Below are 20255 nucleotides of genomic sequence, written 5' to 3' on the forward strand. Positions count from 1 at the left end.
CTCTGAAAGCAGCTGGGGCTTCTGCGGCTCCCAGCTGGGCCCAGCTTTCCTGTGAAGTCAGAAGCCTATTTCACGTTAGAGAAGGCCCACTCCCCACATGCTGCACCTCAGTGCAAACTCTCTTCCTGAGCCCTGGCCACCGGAGCTGGGATGAGAAACTGTTGGCAAGCACAGGGATGCAGAGAGAAAAGGGCAGGGGTCTGATGGTACAGCCATGGAAGTGCTGGCCACAGGCTACACCTGCCACACTGAGTTTGGCATTTCACCCTGAGGCATGTTTTACTTATACACCATAATAACTAATAATAAACTTTGGGAAATTTGGTGACATGACAGATTTGCCATTCGAGGAAGTCTGATTTGGTTCCTGATTACCAGCACCCTACTCTGTTGAAAAATGTGCCACAAACATTAATTATTTTAGTCCCTATTGTGTGCCAAGAGCTGTGCCAGCTTGTGTGGAGCAATAGGAGCAAAGATCATTTTGGTTCCTATTTAGTGGTGAGGACAGGGCCCATAGTCTACAGTGTCTGTAAAGACACCTTTCAAGGTGGTAGGCAAATCCATGCCTCACAGTGTCTGTCTTAGTCACTGTTTTCCTGCTGTGAAGAGACACCATGATCAAGGCAACTCTTATAAAATGAAGCATTTATCTGGAGGTGTGCTTATATTATAGTTCATTATCATGGTGGAGAGCATGGCAACACACAGGCAGATATGCTGCTGGATCAGTCGCAAAAAGTTACATCTTGATCCACCAGTGAGAGGGAGAGAGGGCATTAGGTCTGCCATGAGCTTTTGAAACATCAAAGGGCATCCACAGTGACACACTTTCTCCAACAAGACCACACCTCATAATCCTTTTCAAATAGTGCCACTCCCTGATTACTAAGTGTTCAAATATATGAGCCGGTGAAGGCTGCTCTTACTCAAATCACCACAGTGTCCAATTATAATTTGATAGTCAATTAAAAGGACCCTAAAGAGAGAGTGCCTGGCTTTGTTCAGAAAGCAAATAATTGGATTTCAGAGATGCCTGAGATGTAAGGATGGAGGTGGATTCTGGATTCCCCAAGCTCAGAGATAAAGTTGGGTCCCTTCTCTAAGCTCAGGGAACACTGGCCTGAGAGGTTTTTGGAAGGGCAGAGCCTGGGCTCACCCCTTCGATATTTGCCAGGACTGCAGACAGGGGAAATGGGTGTGCATTCAAGCTGGGCTTTGTGGGACACCATGCTTCTGCAAAGTGGGCACACAGAGCACATTGCTGGAATCCTAGCAGGAGAGTTTGGGCTGGGAACCCATTATTCTTGCCTTAACTGCATCTGACGAGGCTGAGATGACTCTGCAGATGTGAATGTAATCTCCACCGCAGCCCTGTATGTTTCAGGCAGATTTCTTGAGAGCTGTTTCTAGCATGACATGAAGGCTGCAAATGCCAGCGTGTTTGCAAAGAATTCTCTCTTGTAGTTATAGAATGGTGCACCACCTACCATCTTCCAAAGATGTCTTTACGGAAACTGTGCACTGTGGACCCCTCTACCTCCACTAAATAGGAGCTCTTAAGAGCCCCCTTAGCACGTCATTTCAGAAGGTGTGGGATACAGAGGTGGCTGGGCTACCATTCTGTTAGTTTGTGATTCGTGGGATTCTATAAAATGTTTCTTGTAGCTGAAAACTGTCAGTCTGTGACTAGCAACCCCTTAGGTGTGTGATCAGTTCTGATGCAGCTGTTCTCCTGAAAGCATCCAGAATCTCCTCTGTTTAAAACGCTCTGACCCTGAGAGGTGGTGGGGTCCAGGGTCATGCACACGCCTGCCCTCTGTTAAGTGAGTGGCTTTGAGGTTCCACAGATGAATCCTTTGTGAGGTACACTAGTACCTGGTAAATGCTGGGAACATTAGGTATCATCTTCTGTGATTAACCTGTTATGGTAAAGACACAGCCATCGTCTTGTATTAAATTTTCATCCTGAAGCCAGGACTGCAAGCAGACTGGGGTCAGTTCCAATTGATAGTCTGTGTCTTTTCTCCTTCAAGAGTCACTTGGGGAATGTGCTGGTAGACATGAAGCTCATCGATGTCAAGGACACCTTGCCTGTGGGCTTCATTCCCATCCAGGAGACGGTGGACACACGTGAGTCAGCCCTTAGCATGCTTGCCTTGGGGACAGCCTCCTTCTCTTCCAGCTGTGTGTTTTTCTCTGGAAACATTTGAGGGGATTTTCTGTGATGGTAAAGAAACCCTGCCACTTGTGACATCTGCCTTGCTTCCCTGTGTGTCTGAAGAGTGTGTGGGTTCCTGCCTGCAAGCAAGCAGAGTCCTTTTTTGGAGAATGATGCCCCTGCTGCTTGGGATCACTCAAGACCAGAACGAGTCTAGGGACAGTTGGTCTTTGGTCTGCCCTCAGCTCTTGCTAAAGCCAAGCTTGGCATAAGATCCTGAAGCAAAAGGGAGGTAAGGCAGAGATCAAAAGATGCCCGGGGCCTACAAGAAACAGCTCTGTGCCTGGTTTGCGGCTCAGAGAGAGAGAGAGAGAGAGAGAGAGAGAGAGAGAGAGCAAGAGGCATGAACCAGAAAGACTTCAAGTTATAACATGCAAGATCTAAATTAAAGCCAGAGGTAGTGGCTCATACCCATAATCCCAACACTTGGGAGATGGGGGCAGGAAAATCAGTATTCAAGGTAATCTTTCACTATGTAGAAATTCTGAGGCCAGCCTAGGCAACATGTCTACTTGAAACAAAACTAACCAAACAAACAAACAAAACACACGCACACGCACACGCACGCGCGCACACACACACACACACACACACACACACACACACACACACACACACCTAACCAAATCAAAAAACTCCAAAAAATAAAATCAAGACTTAAATTAGACATGCTGTCCCACTAAGCAACACTGTGCTGAGCTGAACTTCAGGGAACTATGGAAAATGGAGAAGCTGCCTCAGGATCCTGAGGTGCTAGGGACTGAGGTCCCAGAGTGCTGGGGCTTAGGTCCTGGAGTCCTGGGGCTCAGGTTCCTGCCTGCTGATTGTAATAGCAGGGCTGGTAAGATAGTGTCAGGAAGCCTTGCATAACTGAGTTTCTTTATTTGGGTGTATGTGAACTTGCTTTATTTATAATTGCTCCTGAGCCCACAGCAGTGAAACAGTGACTGGGAAGAGGTCCCTTTATCTGGGAGATTCCTTTATAAAATTCTGTACCCTGTTCATTGGTGTTACTTATATTATGTGTGAATTTTTTTCAGTTTTATGTGGTGCAAACATGTCTAAACCAGTATTTGCTTGCCATTTTCTTGTTCGAATTTTACACTGAGCAGCTTCCATGCTCCCCTCCCCCCTGCCATGGCTCTCATTCAGTGAAGCAGTGGATTCTTCACTGATTCAGTTGTTTGCTGTGCTGTGTACAGCAACTGTCATGGTGCTGGTTGGTTTTAACCATCATTTTGGCATCGCCTAGAATTGCCTTAGAAAGGAGTTTCAGTGAGGCATTGCCTGGTTCAGTTTGGCCTCTGGGCATGTTTGGGGAGTGTGGATTGTCATACTGTTAACTGCCTGAGCCCACTGTGGGTGATACCCTTTCCTGGGCAGGAGGTCCTGGGCTGGACGAGGGGAGGAGGCTGGGTGAGTATAAACGTGGAGGAGGCAAGGATGATTGTTTCTGCTCTTGACTGTGGCTATGACAGGACTAGCTGCTTTAGTTCCTGCCTTGGTTTTCCCTCAGTGACAGACTCTAACCTGGGATTGTAAACCAAACAACCATTCTTCCTCAGATTGGCTTTGGTCAGGGTGTTTCATTACAGCAATGGATACTAGGACACTGATATTTTACATGTTTCATGTTAGGACCCATGTTAAATGCTGTGCCTTCATGATGTCATTTTACCTTTAGGAGAGATGAGTGTGAGGCCTGTTTTCATATGAGAAAAACAAGGCACAGTGACAACATCTTGGCCAAGAGCAAGAACACACCCCCATACACATACATATGCATATACACACACACACATGCATGTACATACACACAGACACATATGCATACACATGCAAATGCATACACATATAATGTGCATAAATCCACATGCATACACACGTGCTTCTTACATACATGTGCATATACATACATACACAGAGATACATAGACATACACATGCAAATGCATGTATATATGTATACATGTGCATAAATACACATGCATACATGTATGCTTACACAGATACACATGCATGCACAATCATGCACATATGCACACACATATACATGCACACAGATACATACATACAGGCATACATACACACGTGCATATGCACATACATACACATGCAGATACACATGCACACACATGCACACACAGCATACATGTGTGCATGTATATACACATGTACAATGCACCTTTCATATCTCTATTTCATGTATCTATGTAGCAGGATTTTTTTATAATGGTTTATTAAGATACAATTCAAATACCGTATAATTCACCTACTTGAAGTACATCATCCAGTGCTTCTTAGAATATTTGTGCTCATGCATAAGGCATCATGGTCCTTTCATCACCACGGCTGTCCTCAAAGCAGGCACCGACATCATGGAGACATTGCCTCCCAGCCCTCAGCCCCCTGCCCCCACCAGCTGGTGCTTTCTGCACAGCTTTGCCTGTTTCTGGTAATTCTTTCACATAGCATGTCAGGCTGGGAAATGACCCCATGATAAGATGCTGGATGCGCAGAAGAAGACCCAAATCTGTATCCCAGCAGGAAGCTGAAGGAAGGGCCCTGTCTGCCTCTGGATCCTCCAGTCCTGGTAGTCAGCCTGCTTCTGCTGTTGTGCTTTTGGTAACCCAAGCAGGTCTCCTGACTCAGTTTACCCACTTGTCAGGTGAGGAGGATACTCCCTGCCTTGTAATGTTACTGGACATCTAGGTCCCTTTCAAGTTTTCTTCATGCCTCTGCCACTTCTCATGTTCCTTGAGCACAAGATGGCAGGACTGATCTGTCCCAAATCATCTCAGGGTCCATCCGCAACAGGGACTTGCCAGCTGTATGAATTAATGAGCTTCACTGGCAAACTGGTATCTCACTGTCTGCCGGCAGTAAGGACTTCACTTCCTCAGGCCTGCCAGCACAGGTGCCCTGCTCTTACGTTGTTTTAGTATTTCAATTGTACTTGACTTACGGTTTGCTACTTGTTAGCAAGCCTGTGTGCTCTTGTAAATGTTTGCTTCCTAGCTTTGTCTCTTCTTGGTGAGTTCTCTGCCTACAAATTAAAATGGCCTTGTTGATATGTATTCATTCCAGGTCTGTTTTCTCCCTGAGATTTTCAAAGTTTTAAATATTTCCTTGATGTTCATTTTTGACAGCTGATTGACGTGTGGTGTCTTTTGTGTGGATATATGGTATAGCCACAAGGACTTCCCATTCTGAATTCCCTGTTTGTTGAGCTCCTTCAGTCGGGAGGCCCTGCTCTGGGGGCTGTGCCCTGACTGCTGGGGTCCCAATGATTCTGACTGGGAAGCCAGTCCCCATGTTTGTATCAGTTGCCATCCTGTGGCTCCTGTGCTCTCCATCAGGTGTTTAAGCTCACCACTGGTCATGGGACCATTTCTCAAAGACTCCCCAGGGGACCAAGAGCCTCATGGTCAGCCCAGAATCTCCTGAGAGTACTTAGAGCCTTGATTTCATGAAGTCAGCCAAAAATGAGACTCCTGTAATTAATTTCAAATATAGCCTGTTGCAGTCCATACAGCACTTAAACCCTGGGAGACTGTTTGTTTTAGTAAAGTGCTGTGTACTCTCCCTGTGTTCATTAGCATGACTGAACACATTTCTATTGACTATGTATAATATGTTTACTTAAAATGAGGCCTGCTTAAGCACGCGTAATGAGTGAGTGGATCCGCCCTTTCCTGAGCTGGCTGCAGGGCCGAGCTGGGGCAAAGGCCCGCAGGATGCCTGCCCTGCGGGTTACCTCAGGGAAGGTCTCCTCTCCAGTGCATCTCCTTCAGGGCCTGACTCAGGAGCTGCTGGGGGTAGGTACAGGGTTGCTTCTGCGTCCCCTTCCTCCAGGATGCCAACAGTGCCTCAAGGATTATGTTTGCCCCCTCTGCTTTCACTTCTGGAAAAGAACTCATGGGATCTGGGCATTTCAGCCTGGCCTTCATAAAAGACATCTCCCTTTCCCCAAAACCTAACAAGGACCCAATAGTACTGTGGATTTTGCAGACACTCAGAACTGCCCTTCTCCTACCTGCCTGCAGCAGGACCGTGCTCCTGGCATTTCTTTATAGAGCACTTACTGTGTGCACAGCACTGGCCATGAAATCGTGTGGCCACGTGCCATCTGTCTGAATTCCTCTAGAGTGGGCTTCTACCAGGCAGGTCCCTTGTACAGATGGCAAAACTGAGGCCCAGGGCAATTAAGTGATTTCTGAGGCTCCAGTGCCAGCAGAACTAGGATTCCAACCCAGCCCAACTGATGGAGCCAGGTGTGATAGCACACACCTTAATCCCAGCATCCTTTGTCTGAGGCCAGAGGATGACAAGTTTGAGGTTGATCTAGGCTATGTAATGAGACCCTGTCTCAGACAAAAACCACAGGCAAGTGAGTAGCTGGGAGGGGAAGAGTCTCCCCAGGAAAGAGCCCCTCCAGTCGGTTGTCCAGTACCAGGCAGGGGCCCCTGAAACCATATGCTTACAAGAAGCAGTATACAGACTGAGCATGTTGCATGTATATGTTTAGGAATATGTATGTAACAACAGTTACAGAAAAAGAGGTCAGGGACCTTGAACTTAGGAGAGCAAAAGGGGTTTGTTGTAGGAGACAAAGAGGAGGAAAATATTTTAATTTTTAAAAAATGTTTAGATTAAAAAAAAAATCCAATGGGAAGACTTAGACACTGTTGGGAAACATTCAGAACCACAAATGAGCCGATGGGCACCATCGTCAGCTGCTACAGCATCAGCTGTTGTGTGCAGAGTGGACAAGTGATAGCAAAGGGCCACACACTGGCATTTCCTGTTCAGAATCCACGATAGTGGGTCGCAGAGCTGGTGAAGAGAAGTCGTGTTTTAGATAGAAGAACTCGAACACATCAGTGCACAAGGAATGGCAGAATTTGGAGAATTGCTGTTTTCAAACCTAGAACCAAGGGGTGACTCCTAGCTAAGGCCATCCTAAAAAAACCACAGCTGGAGTAGTGCACAGGAGGTCATGACCTAGGCCCCAGGCCTGCACTGTGGAGCTCAGGCTGTGGGAACCCCCATCTGCACTGTGTTCCAGAAAGATCTGACCTGGGCCAGAGCCAGCCCGCTCTGATATGCTACCAAATGAAGGCAGAACAGCTGTCTTTCCCCCCTGCCTCTCTGTGCCACAAAGCAACAGGGAGCAGAGAAAAGTGGTTACAGAGTAAAAGGGATTGAAGGGACCTGCCAGCCCACTGCAGAACACACAGCCTTCTAGATATGGATCCAGACAAAGGGGCAGGGCATTGTGCAGTGATGGAGAAACTTCGTTTTCAGACCATGGATACATTCAGGAGTTTCCTTGTTCTCAGTAGAAATGGCAGGGATATGGCAGCCATGCCTCCTGGGGGAGGTGGGAGGGGCAGCCAGACAGCATGATGTAGTGTGAGGGATTTGTTCCATATATCCAAAGAAGGTAAAGGTGTGTGAAGACTGGAACCAGTGTTCTGATCTGGAGCAGGTGGTTCTGCCCTGCAGTTCTCACCCCTTGGGGAATGCTTGAAGATTTCTGTAATGAAAGTGAAAAAGAAAAGGAGTCTTACAGTGGGCATGCCTGTGGCCTGAGGAAGCTGCGTCAGGACTCTGGCAGCAAGTCTAGGAGCTCCTTCTTGGCCAGCATGTCTGTGGTCAGGTCCTGGGTGCTGGGCAGGGTGACTGGCATACTCAGTTGTTATCACCTGTCCTTGGGGGCCTCAAGAAAGGCAGGGGGTGGAGCTAGCCCCTCTGCCAGGGGACAAGGTTGATCTGCCGTCCTGCAGCTCTGAAGGGAGAGGAGGCCGCATCTGCCTTAGACTAACAGCTTTCTGTCGTCCTTTCCTTAGAGGAGGTGGTCTTTAGGAAGAAGAGGCTGTGCATCAAATTTATTCCCCGGGATTCAACCGAAGCTGCCATTTGTGATATTCGCATCATGGGCCGGACCAAGCAGGCACCTCCCCAGTACACATTTATTGGGTAAGCCTCAACAATATTTCTTCACCCACTGTTCTCTCACCTCGGAATGGTTGGGATACTCCAGGGACCTAGACCTGAGAGTCAGTGTGGCTCACAAGGCTCATCCATGCTGCGTGTTGGTGCTCACCACTGACTCTGAGCTCAGCCACCTCAACTTACACTGTAGTTGCTCCATTTTAGGGCCTTCTGTCCTCTGTGTGACCACTTTTCAGGCCCCTCTTCATCCTACCCTGTGCCACTGTGAGCATCAATTCCCCACACTGCTTATCAACCTGGGGCATTTTATGGCCAACCTGCTTGTGCCTCTGGACAGATGCTGTGTGTGGGAGAGAGAGACAAAGGCCCCACCCACGTGGAGGGGCTATTCTGAAGGGAGAGATGAGCAGTGAGAAAAAAGATAAACAAGGTCATTCCTGTGGAGAGCATGACTCAGTGATGACCTGGGGACTACACCGGTTATGGTATCAGAGGTGGCTGACCCAGGTGGGCAGAGTGGGAGTGAGTGTGGCACATTCTGGGAACAGAGAGCCATCTCTGGGCACACCAGGGGGAGTGTTGGGCCTAAGGGAAATAATAGTTCCCTGGGTTTTATTCTAGACACACTGGTTCTACTCAGGAAGAAACCCAAGGAGTACATGAGTCTATAGTGCATGTCCTCTGATAGCAGAGAGCTTGCTGGAGGCTGAGCTCATCGGGTTCTAGTTATCTAGAACTGAGTAGGGCCTGGCCCCAAAGCTGCTCCATAAACTCCAAGTGCAGGCAGAACCTAGAACTTTATTTTGGGACCCCATGAGCCTGAGTGATAGGAAGCCCCACCCAGAGTGGCTTACGCAAAAGGAAGCATTTGTTGGTTGACACAGCACTCAGGCTTGGGCAGGCAGAAGTGAAAACTAGAGGATGAAAGCCCCTCTTTTCTTGCCCCCTCAGTCCCTTGGTGGGACCCTATCTGACACCTACTCCTCTGGGGAGGCATGACACTGCTGTCTCTTAACTAGCCACTCTTCAGAAGTGGGTCCAGAGACAAGGAGGTCTGCCTTTCTGAGTTTCCCATCACAGTTCTAGAATCCAGTATCCTTGGGTTTGAGTCATATAACCACCATCAGGTGCACTCCTACCTTGGGAAAGGTCATTGCCTCACTAACTGGCCTGGGCTACAAGTAAGGACCAGTTCAGTAGAGCTCAGAGAAGAATAGTGTTGGGGGTGGCTGTGTCAAAATGAGCAGAGAGGTAAAGGGTCAGGAAGGCAAGGCAGGGTGTCTGCTGTGCTCAATTGGTTGGGACTGGGTCCCTTCAGCCCCTTCTGCTGTGGATTCATGTACTCTCAAGATGGACTTGGGCTGGGCATTCGTGGCTCAGTGGTAGAGCCCACGCTTAAGGCGCACCAGCCTAGCTCCATCCCCTGAGCCAAAAGCTGAACAAGTAAGGGAAGGGCCGTGGCCATTCTTTTCCCACACCTGTGAACCCCACTTTGCAACCAGATTTAAACAAGCTGTGTCAAGCAGGTTACAGGTTAGGAGGCAGTTAGCAGAGCAGCCACACATCACCCCAAAGGCTTCCACAGTACACAGTACAGCCAACCACTGTACTTTTAAAGCATAGTTGCATCTACTGTTTATAGCTCTCATTACAATACTGTTTTCAAAAGATGCAATTTTAACTGTTTTAAACAACCTGAAGAATAGATTATATCAATATTTGTCTTGACATATAAGACTGGAATCTTTCTTCATTGATACAATTTTTTAGTTGCTGAGGTACAATATGTATTTCATCTTGGGCCCTAACATCCTCTCCTAGAGGAAGATACAGTATAGTTTTTAAGTAAGAGAACTGAGTTGAGGATTCAGAACCAAAGTTACTTAATCCGTGTGCCACATGACAAAGGCCTGTGCTTGCCCTGTGGGAGGCAGAAAGCTCAGACTGGAGAGGACACAGCCTCCACTGAAGCGGGCACCCTGGGGTCAGGTGGAGGTGGGTACACTGGTGCTGCTGCAGTTGGGCCAGGGTCAGAACAGCCCTCAGGCTGCACCCAGGACCTGCATAATGAATGTCTTTCATTTTGGGAAGAGATGCTATTCCTCAGCCTCCAGTCCCGTAGACACAGTTCTGGACAGCCGGGAGGGCTTGGACCGGGCAGAAATGACCCTGTTTAATTGACAAGGGTGAACTTTCGTCATTCATATCACAGGTGTGCAGTGCAGGACAGGGGCACAGTGGCTGCCACACCACGTAAGGTGTACATCTACCCTTGGTTGTGCTGGTCTGTGGGCTGTGAGCCTACAGTTTGATGGTTTGAGGCCATTTTCCCAACTGACCTTGGAGTGAGGCCACACTGAGTGACTCCAGCTATGAGGGACCAAATCTTGACATGTGGAAGTGTTGTGTGGACTTAAAGAAAAACCCTCATGCTTAGAAATCAAGGACGTGTCTGCCAGACCCTTCTCAAACTACCCTGACTTGAGACCAGTGAGATGGTGAAACAGAGTACTTACATGCCAACAAACAAGGCAGTTCAACCAGAGCAGGCAGGCAGGCATGCTCGGGGAGTAAAGATGGTGGCATCACAACGGCTTGCCTGTGTGGCATGGGCTCCAGATGCAGCACCCAAGGCATGAAGGGAGGTGATGGGGCCTGTCTTCAGTGGGTGAGTGACCTCCCTGGGGTTTGAGGTGACTGTTGACATTGTTGCTCAGGTCGGTGCTCCGAGCTCAGCAGTGCCTTGAAGGGTTTTCTCTTCTTCTGCAGGGAGTTGAACAGCATGGGCATCTGGTATCGCATGGGCAGAGTGCCAAGAAATCATGATTCGTCTCAACCCACCACGCCCTCACAGTCGTCAGCTGCTTCCACCCCAGCCCCAAACCTGCCCAGGTGAGGCTTTGTCGGGGATCTCACATGACCTCAGGTATTGCCGAGCCATGCAACAGTTTAGAAAACACCCACTCATCATCTGCTAACATAGTGCACAATGTAGCTGAAATTTTGCAGAAGTCTGAATGTGGGCCTTAAAAAGTCGTGGTCAGAAAGCCAAATGCCACACATGTGAAGGCCACACTGGATCTATATTGTATATATGCTACAGATTCCCAACACAGCAGGAGTGGCTCAAACTTGGCTGGATGAGCCAGGCATGGTGGTTTTCAACCTTAATCCCAGAACTCAGGAGGCAGAGGCAGGTAGTTCCATGCCAGCCTGTCTACATAGTGAGACCTGTCTCAAAAACTAAACTGAATAGAACAAAACAAAACAAAAAATTGGCTTGCCATTCAAATGAGTTAGTAAACACACAGGTATGTGTGTGGCAGCTTGGTGGCCAGGGCCCAAGGTCAGAATTCCCTCTCAGCTCTGCCAGCAACTCATCTAAGACCCAGCAGGACTGGTCAGCCACCCGGAATGCTTGTTCTTTCTTGGGGCTACAAACTAGAAGCAGTCCTTAGAAAGTGGTGAGCTTTCAGGAGATTACATGCATTCTAATCAACTCCACAGAGTCCCTGGTGATCAGCACAGCCACTCTTCAGCAGATTTCAGAGGTGCTTGTGGGGTAAATGTGTCTCTACTTTTTGTGGAAAAGTACATGGGGAAAGACTCCCGTGAAATAAGAGACAGGGACATCACTAAGGAAATTGTCTGAGAGGGACAGACAGCAATAATGGGCTAAGTGTGAGAGATTGCAAAAACAATCAGAAGAAGGAGGGATGGCAGATGGTTTTGCTGGGGGGGTTGAGGTAACATGAGACCACACTGAAGAGCTCCCCATAGGAGGAGAGAGGTGGGTGTCTCTCTTTATCAGGACAGAATGGGTTCCAAGCCAGCTCCTCCCCACCCTTCCCCTGGTGTCCCCCATGGAGCAACTGCCCTCAAGAGGTTTCTCTGGCCCCTAAAAAGCATCCATTCTCTTGGTAGAGGCTACCATAATGATGCCAGGCCAAGGGCACTGTCTTTTGGACCCTGTACAGGCAACCCAGTCTTTCCAGGGGCACCCCCCACACCAGGAGCAGTGTTTAAACGTGACCAGCTCTGAGTGGCAAGTGAGCAGTTGAGTCTGTCTCTGCTCTGGATGTGAGGCTGACGTGATGTGGGAGGGTACTTCTTCCTTCCTCACCTGCTGGTAGTGCTATCACATCTGTGTCCTAGGGCATTGCTCAGGGTGACCGTCACTTCTGCCAGCATCATTTCAGGTTGTCATCTGCACTGGGTGAAGTCAGCTTAGAATCATTGCTGGTGCTCATGGTCATCTCAAGTTTGGATAGCTGGAGGCTGCAAGCCCTTGAGTTGGAGCTACTTCCCCTAAGATATGAGGTCCGGAAGGGCCCAGAAACGGGCAGCACCTCAGGCAGGTTTTAATTCCTGTCACATGGAATGAAGCCATTCTGATTTGTTTTCAGTTGCTGTGGGAAGACATTGACCAAAAGCAACGGGGAAGCTGGCTTCTTTGGCTTATACATCCCTGTCACAGTCCATCATTGAGGAAAAATGGCAGAAACTGAAGCAGAGGCTGTGGAGAGGGGTGTTCTCTTCCCATGGCTTGCTCCCCATGGCTTCCTCAGCCTGCTTTCTTAGAGTGCCCAGAACCACTTGCGCAGGGATAGCACCACCCACAGTGAGCTGGGCCCTCCCACATCAACTGTTATTATTAAAGAAAAATGCCCCCACAGATGTGCCTACAGGCTGCTCTGATGGAACTGTTTTCTCAGTTGAGGTTCTCTCTCTTTCCTCATGACCCCAGCTTGTGTTGAGTTAACAAGACACTTACCAGCACAGGCCCCCACCGTCCCAGAAGAAACAGGGAGAGCGCTCATCCCGCTCATCCCCATCCTGAGCTGGCCTGCCACCTCCCCTACCAGCACAGCAGGCAGCCCCAGAGCACCAGGCTTGGGGGCTGGTGGGGTTGCAGGGTGGCACAACCTGCAAAGTGCTTATAAGGCGTTTTACGACCTTGGTGCAGTTTATGGTTTGCAGTGGCTGCAAGGAAATTGGATCAGTTCTGTTTTACCTGCCAAATAAAACAAATGTCAAAATAGTCAATATAAAATGTATTCTAATTTGGCTGAGTTAAGTCACCTCCTGTATGCAAATGCTGCTGTGATCCTCTCCCTGCTCTCCTCTCAGGCTGGGTGTTGATCATGGGCAGTGTGCATGCCTGTGGGAGCCTCTTAAGTCATCTGGGTCTGGTGGTTTTTTATCTTTTTCAGGTTGTCTTGGATTTTTTTTTTTTCCTATTCAGCATCTTTGATTTTTTTAAATTATTATTTATTTAAGAATCACTAATTACTTACTTGAATTTTCCATTGAAGACAGGGAGTGTTGAGTGCACTTTTTTGTTCCTTGAGATGCTAGGTCTCTGTAAGGGACTCTGTAAGGGAGTGACAGCTTCAAGGTACCTTGAAGACTCCACACATAGGCTACACCCTCCCCCACCCCACCCCCCACCTTGTAACATTCTGTCTCTGGCTCCCAGCTCCAGGCCCCAGAGTTAGGTCAGACTGTCACCCTGCACCCTGATCCTGTTTCATTCTCTGAGCCTGTGCCTCGCTGTGTCCCACACTGCTCTGGGCTGCCAGTGCTCGGGTCACTGGGGAGTCCCTCTCACACTGAGTGAGCAGTGCCCTGTTGTCACTGTCCCAGCACATGCTTCTCTAGCCATGAGACTCCATGTTGATAGCTCTCCATATGATTCCCCATCCCTGAGCACTGCAGAGTTCTCAATCACAAGAGCAGTAAGTTCTTGTGGGAAATTGGCAGAATATAGAAAATAATGGAAAACAAAACCTGTTTCCAGTGAGCAAATTCTCATAACCCTTTGTTACATTTCCTTCGAGCTCTTTCCCCTGTGTACTTTTATGTAGGTGGCATCCTCACATATATAGCAAGTTCATTATTTTCCCATGGAGCATTAAACCGCAAGCATCAGGAACACTTCCCTGGTCTTTGTGTGGGGACACCTGATCCAAGCGCCAAAGCAGAGCTGCCAGGAGAGTGGTGATGGGGTGCCCTCTACTGGCCAGCGAGGAGGTGGCAGGAGGCTTGCTGGGTGGCAGCCACAATCAAGAAGGAGATGGGGTGGGTGGCAGATGAGCTGTGAGCCTGGGAGTCAGTCTCAGAAGCAAAGGACATGTGCGCTGCCAGCATTTGGATTTAAGCATTCCCAGCAGCTTTTTTGGAGAGCTGTCATTTCCAGCTTTACTTCAGACAAAAGGGGCATTTGCTGACCTTTTCACAGGTGACAAGCCATCACCTTTGTCATTCCAGCAACACTGCCTTCTCTTTCCCAGGAGCAGGCAGTTCTCTCCCGTGCCTCCTACTGCTGCAGGGGCATTCATGGTAAAACTTGATGTGACTCCCCTCCTTGCCTTCCTGCACGTGGGTCTCTGAGTAGGCAGGATGTTCACTGGCGATGTCCAGCTGATGGGGTATTGAGTTCAGTGGAGTTTATGTCAAAAGCAGCATAAGATGGCAGGCTCACCCTCTGTACAGAGAGCCTGGTTTCATCCACAGACCTCTGCTTAGGTCTCTGGGTAAGATACCTTGTCCAGGACCTGGACCCCGCACCTCCCTCCAGGCAGAGAGCATTCCATTCCGTGCCCACTACCATAATGCACATTATCCAGTAGGATGGGGTGGCCTGAGGGTGGAGGGTATCTTCTTTCTCCCCACCCTCTTCCGGGTTGGCCTCAGCTAGGTGAGCAGCCTTGGTGGCTGTGGTGGTGCTTCCTGTTCTGCTCAGGGCTGCCACCTGGGGGCACAGGTACCCATAGTGGAATCATCTTCAGACAAAGTACCCATACTCACTCACATGTGGGGTCTCACAAGTGACTGCAACTGCCTGGACCATAGTTTGAAAAGCTCCAGGAATCCGTGGCTGAGAGAGTGCCAGGAGCCCCCAAGTGGAGGAATGAGTGTTCCTGTGTTGCTTGGGTGAAGATCTTGGTGGGTTGCTGGCCCCAGCCTGCTGAGCAGTGGGATCAAAACCTTGATAAAAATGTTCCAGTCCTGTTATCAACCTGCAAATGATACAGTCACTAGGGAGAGCAGATGTGCCAAAGGACCTGATGATGCAGTATACATAACTCCAGAGCACAGCCCATGGGGGCCAGAAGGTAGAAGGCAGTGGGCGCAAATAGAAAGACCTCTCAAAGGTCACGTGCGTGTGTGTGAAGGGATTAACTGATCACGTGCTTGCTGTCATGTAGCCTGCTGTGTATGGCCAGGCTGCATCCCTGTCACACCTGCCAGGTTCAGTGGAGAGTCATATAAAAACTACTGAACTGCAGTGTTGCATTTACACCTGTGTACAGATAGGCAGCTGGCTTCAGATATTTAAATAGTTAACCATTAGAGAGATAGCACAAGCCACAAGCGTTTATGATGAGAAGGGGAAGGGCTAAAGTGGGTTGGAATTATAAGGTGGCAGATTTGGGGGTCAACCTTTCTTCCTCTTTTCTTTTCGAGACTGGGTCTCGCTCTATAGCTCTGGAACTTATTACTAACTTGCGACCAGAGACCCACCTGCCTCTGCCTCCTGAGTGCTGGGATTAGAGGTGTATACCACTGCTCCTGGTTCTCAACATTTCTTTTTTAAGACAAATAAATAAAACACTACATAAGCTGAAGGAGCCACTGGAGGCTCAGGAGCTACTGCTGAGGGTTAGCTGGGAAGTATCCCTCAGCTGCTTATATGTTGAAGGCGTGGCCTCCAGTGAGTGTTGAGTGTGTGTGTGTGTGTGTGTGTGTGTGTGTGTAACTAGATCATGATGGTGCTGAGTTAATTGGGAACCAATTTAGATACTGGAAAGGTGGTGCTTGATGGGAGGAAGTGAATCACTGGAGTCTACCCCCACCCTCACCCCCGCTTTCTGGCCACCTTGAGGTGAGAAACTATTTAGTCACATGCTTTCCTCTACCTCCCAATTGTCCCCAAAGCAGGAGAGCTGGCTGACCTGAGAGCTTGTACACATGTAAGCCAAACCTTTTCTCTTCCAAATTGTTCATCCAGGGTATATTGTCACAGTAGCAAAAGGAGTTGGGATCTCTCAGCTATTCAATGTCACTGGAGGAATCATCTTCTCACACCTTAGTCAAGAAATGCTTCATCTCCCTCCTCCCCTGACCAAGCGTACTTTCCAATTGCTGTGATAAAAACAGCCCAACAGATGCAACATAGGGAGGAAGGATTTATTTTGGCTTATTTCCCGGGTTACAGTCCATCATAGTGGGAAGTCATACTGGCAGGATCCTGCTCAGGGTAGTTGGTCATATCACATCTGTAGCCAGAAACAGAACCATGGGTGCTACGTGCTTGTGCTCAGCTTGCTTTATCCGCTTTTATACAGGTCAGGATCCCCTGCCTAGGGAATGTTGCCACCCACTTTTGGGCTGGGTCTTCCAACATCAATTACTGTACTCACAATAACTCCCCATAAACACATCCACAAGCCCATCTGATTCAGACAGTTCTCCGCTGAGCCCCTCCTCCCAGGTGTTTCTAGAGTGTGTCAAGTGACAAGTTAAAACAAGCATCATATATCCTCTTTTGAAAACTCAGGTTCAGCAGACACCTTGCCAAGGGTAACCTTGGTTAGCAATGTGTGGGGAGGGCTCAGAGTGGACATTGGCCACTGAGGCCTGCTCTGGGTTCCACAGCTCTTCCACTCAGATGACGGAGGCTCTGGTAGGAGGAGAGTGCCACCATGACACATCCCTGAGATGGGGACAGACAGGCCTTCCAGGGTGCCCAGGGTTTGGGGGTGCTGATACTGTCTCAGCCCAGTGTTGGCATGTGTAAGCAGCTACTGTGTGGCCCTTCCAATGTCCATCCAAAATAAGTGGCCAGGACTCCAGAGTGCTAGACATACTAATACAGTTCATTTCAGTGTAGACCTTGAATGGGGACGGCCTAGAAACTGGGACAGGTGTACATGGCAACTCTGTCCTGCCCTGCCCTGCCCTGCCCTGCCCTGCCCTCGGGCCTGGAATATGAGTCCTCGTGAGTACACTGTAGTCGTAAGGAGAAACCATACTCAGGCCCGCCTGTCCTTCACGAACACCGCTCTCCTAGGAGAGAGAATCATTGTCCCACTGAAAGCTGCAGAATGCATCACGTGGTTTCCAGCAGTGGGTCACAGCATCCTCTCCTCCAGATGAGCCTGCTGGAGCCATCGCCAGGTATTAGGCTGAGCTCTCTCTCCTCTGTGGCCTGGTGCCTGCTGCTTAGAGGTGTTTGGGGATCTCCCAGTGATTTGTCAGCTCCCAGAAAGTTGTCACTCATGGTTTCCAAAGTATGTTTTTCAGTGACATACATAATTGTACTTAACTTTTTGCATGGGTATTATCAGTCTGTGACAGATACTCTGGGAAATGGGGCATTTTGATGGCAGAAGATCTGTCACATACACTTAGTCTTCCTCTCAGGAACACCAGGATCCAGTCACAACTTTTGCATGTCGGTGTCAGGTTTTGAGAACATAGATCCTGCTGACCTCAAAAACGGCTCCATCACTCGGGCCCCAGGGCTGTCATCCAAAAGGTTAATGGCCCTTCCTGCAGGAGATGGGAATTACACCACCTACTTTCACTGCTGTCGTAGCCCTTGTCACAGCCCATGAGCCGTGTGCCATCCTGCCTGCCTGACCCTGCATCCCTCCTGTACCCAGGGCCCAGTTCTGCTGTCTCACGAAATGTTCTGGTCGACTAGCAAAATAAGTCCTCAGCGAGCTGAAGCCTCAGGTCACTGTCACAATCGCAGTCCGACAGCCTCAAATCCCCTGACTGCCACCCGGCCTGTCAGTCTTCAGTTACAAGAGGATACAGATGTATCCTCTTCTCTGCTTAAAAGTTCCACTGGACACCAGCTGCTTCTGCTGGTCTTGGCCATCCTCCTGGCCCATGGCAGCCCCAAAGAGGACTGGCCACACAGAAACAGTGATGGTGATAGCACAGTGGCACCATCATGCGTTTCTTTTGATGCAGGGAGTGGTTGGGAAGAAATGTGGCCACAGAGTGGTCAAGGCCTCTGAGTTCCAGGTGCCCAGCATGTGGAAAATATTTTCAGAAAGTATGCATTGATTGTGTAACGTGAGCCAGTGTAGAGCCAGCAGCCGGCAAGTGCTCACACCCTCCTTTCACCTGTTGTTCTGTCTGCCCAGCTAGTCAGTCATCCAGCTGCAGATGGCAGAGACCCACAAAGCAGTGCTGGCCTGCCCATCGCCAGCAAAAAGCAAACATCCCACGGTGGCTTCATGGGGCAGGCACTGCTGCCAGCCCCATTTCAAGTGGAGAAAATGGAGAGTAAAGAAGTAGGTCTCTTTCCTAGCGTCCCACGGCTGGTGTCTCGGCCCAGCTCCCAGCCGGTGTGCCAGCTCCCTTAGCTTATAAGCCCTCTGCCTCTGCCCACTGCCTGTGCTTTCATGGTCCCTGGTTATTGAGTTCATTGAGCTTTCATTAAGAGCTGGGCCTCTGCCTGATTGAGAGACAGCCCTCTGGTACCCAGCTATCTTAACCAGGCTGCTTCTTCAAGCTCCAGGCCAGTTGCCAGAGTGGGAAGCTGATGTCAGGGACTTCTCAAGGATCATAGGGGTTGGACTTAACCTCTGGAGGCCCCCCTTTTGGACATGCCATCAACAGTCTGAATTCATACCAAAAGTGCCTGGGTGGTCCCATTGAGCTATAGCTACTGACCAGAGACAGTACAGTCCATACCCAAAGGTCTCCATGTCATTATCCCTTAGCAGAGCTCCACGACCCTGCTTTAGCAGGGGTCCAGGCAGTGTGATTTACTCTGGAGTCAAGAGAGAGTTGTGAAAGCCACTTGCCTAGTAAGGTGCTAGGGAACAGGCCTTTGGCTACCGCTGAAGCCAGACCCAGCTTAGTGTCGGGTGATTTGAAGGGGAAATTTCATTAGAATGCAGTTTGGTATTGTTAGATATGAACGATGACTGTAGGCTGAGCAATACACTTTTAGATATTAATTTTTAATACGGCTTCTTGGGAAGTCAGGGCTTCTATTTAATGAAGAATTGACTATTAGTCAATATGGCTCCCACCTCTGAGCCACAGCGGCCGTCAGTCTCTCACACCAGGTTTTAACAAGGTGTCTGCTGCTTGCAAATTTGCTAAAACTCTGTAGCTCGTGTGACATGGAGAGTGTCTTATTTCTCACAGTGACAGTTGTGTGGCTTCTGCGTGAAGGTTGTCCTGGAAAGCTGGGTCGGGATGCCAAGTCCTTTCTGAGGCCTGCTCTCCAGTGCACCCGGCTCTTTGTGCCAGCAGCGCCTGGCCTTGGAGAAAGGCTGTTTCGGGATTATGAAAATAGTTGTTCGAGTGTCAGTCCAGATTTATCAGCTCACTTCGGGGTTGGTTTTGTGAACCTGGCCATTTAGAGGAGGATATTTACTTTTTATCAGAGTGGAAGCTGACAGTCTATTTGCAGGGAGCTCTATGGAATATTTCACCTGGGTCTCTAGTGGAAATCTGGCGGCCAGACAAAGTAAAAAGGAGCATTGTACCATCTCTCTTTCCTGGGGTCTCACCTCCCGCTCCGCTAGACTGCTCTGTTTCAAGACAGGGTTTCAATTATTAATTTGGATATTTAATAAAAATCCTTTGCCTTCAGTAACTTTCAGAAAATCTGAGTTTATTTGGGTTGGGTTTTTGCCCATGGGTTGGGTAAAATTCAATTCAAATATCCTTCTTGAACAGCATATGTTTTCTTTCTAGTTGAGTGATATTAATAGTGCTTATTAGAATAATACAGTTGTTATCATCATTTCAGCTACAAGTTTCTGGGCATCTTGTATTAGGCATCATGTAAATACTTACGTGTGTGTGTGTGTGCATGTGCATACACAGCACAATACAAGGTCTTTTAAGAGAGAAGACTGACCTTGGAGACCTCATGACTTACCCTGAAAAGAGTGAGGCTTAGAGAAACCAGCGCAAGAGCTCAGGGGCCACAAGCACACTCTGCAAGGGGCCTCCGGGTTTTCAGCTTTGCCTCGCTGTTTCTTATAGCCAGCAGGTATGAACTGGCACCAGACCAAACACAGCTGTCCAGCCATGGC

The 20255-nt window shown here is 48.9% G+C and overlaps 1 protein-coding gene across 2 annotated transcripts in view; it reads left to right on the forward strand.

Moving 5' to 3' along the window:
• The window catches only part of Mvb12b (multivesicular body subunit 12B), a 155996-nt gene that overhangs the window by 49088 nt on the left and 86653 nt on the right, over positions 1-20255 (forward strand). For both annotated transcript variants that reach the window (XM_055600533.1, XM_055600534.1), the window contains exons 4-6: positions 2037-2133; positions 8073-8202; positions 10948-11070. In XM_055600533.1, coding sequence (XP_055456508.1) covers positions 2037-2133; positions 8073-8202; positions 10948-11070 — 350 coding nt within the window. The remainder of the gene's footprint in view (positions 1-2036; positions 2134-8072; positions 8203-10947; positions 11071-20255) is intronic.

Source organism: Psammomys obesus, unplaced genomic scaffold (genome assembly GCF_907164565.1).
Source record: "Psammomys obesus unplaced genomic scaffold, mPsaObe1.curated_primary_1811, whole genome shotgun sequence".
NCBI classification, from domain to species: Eukaryota; Metazoa; Chordata; class Mammalia; order Rodentia; family Muridae; genus Psammomys; species Psammomys obesus.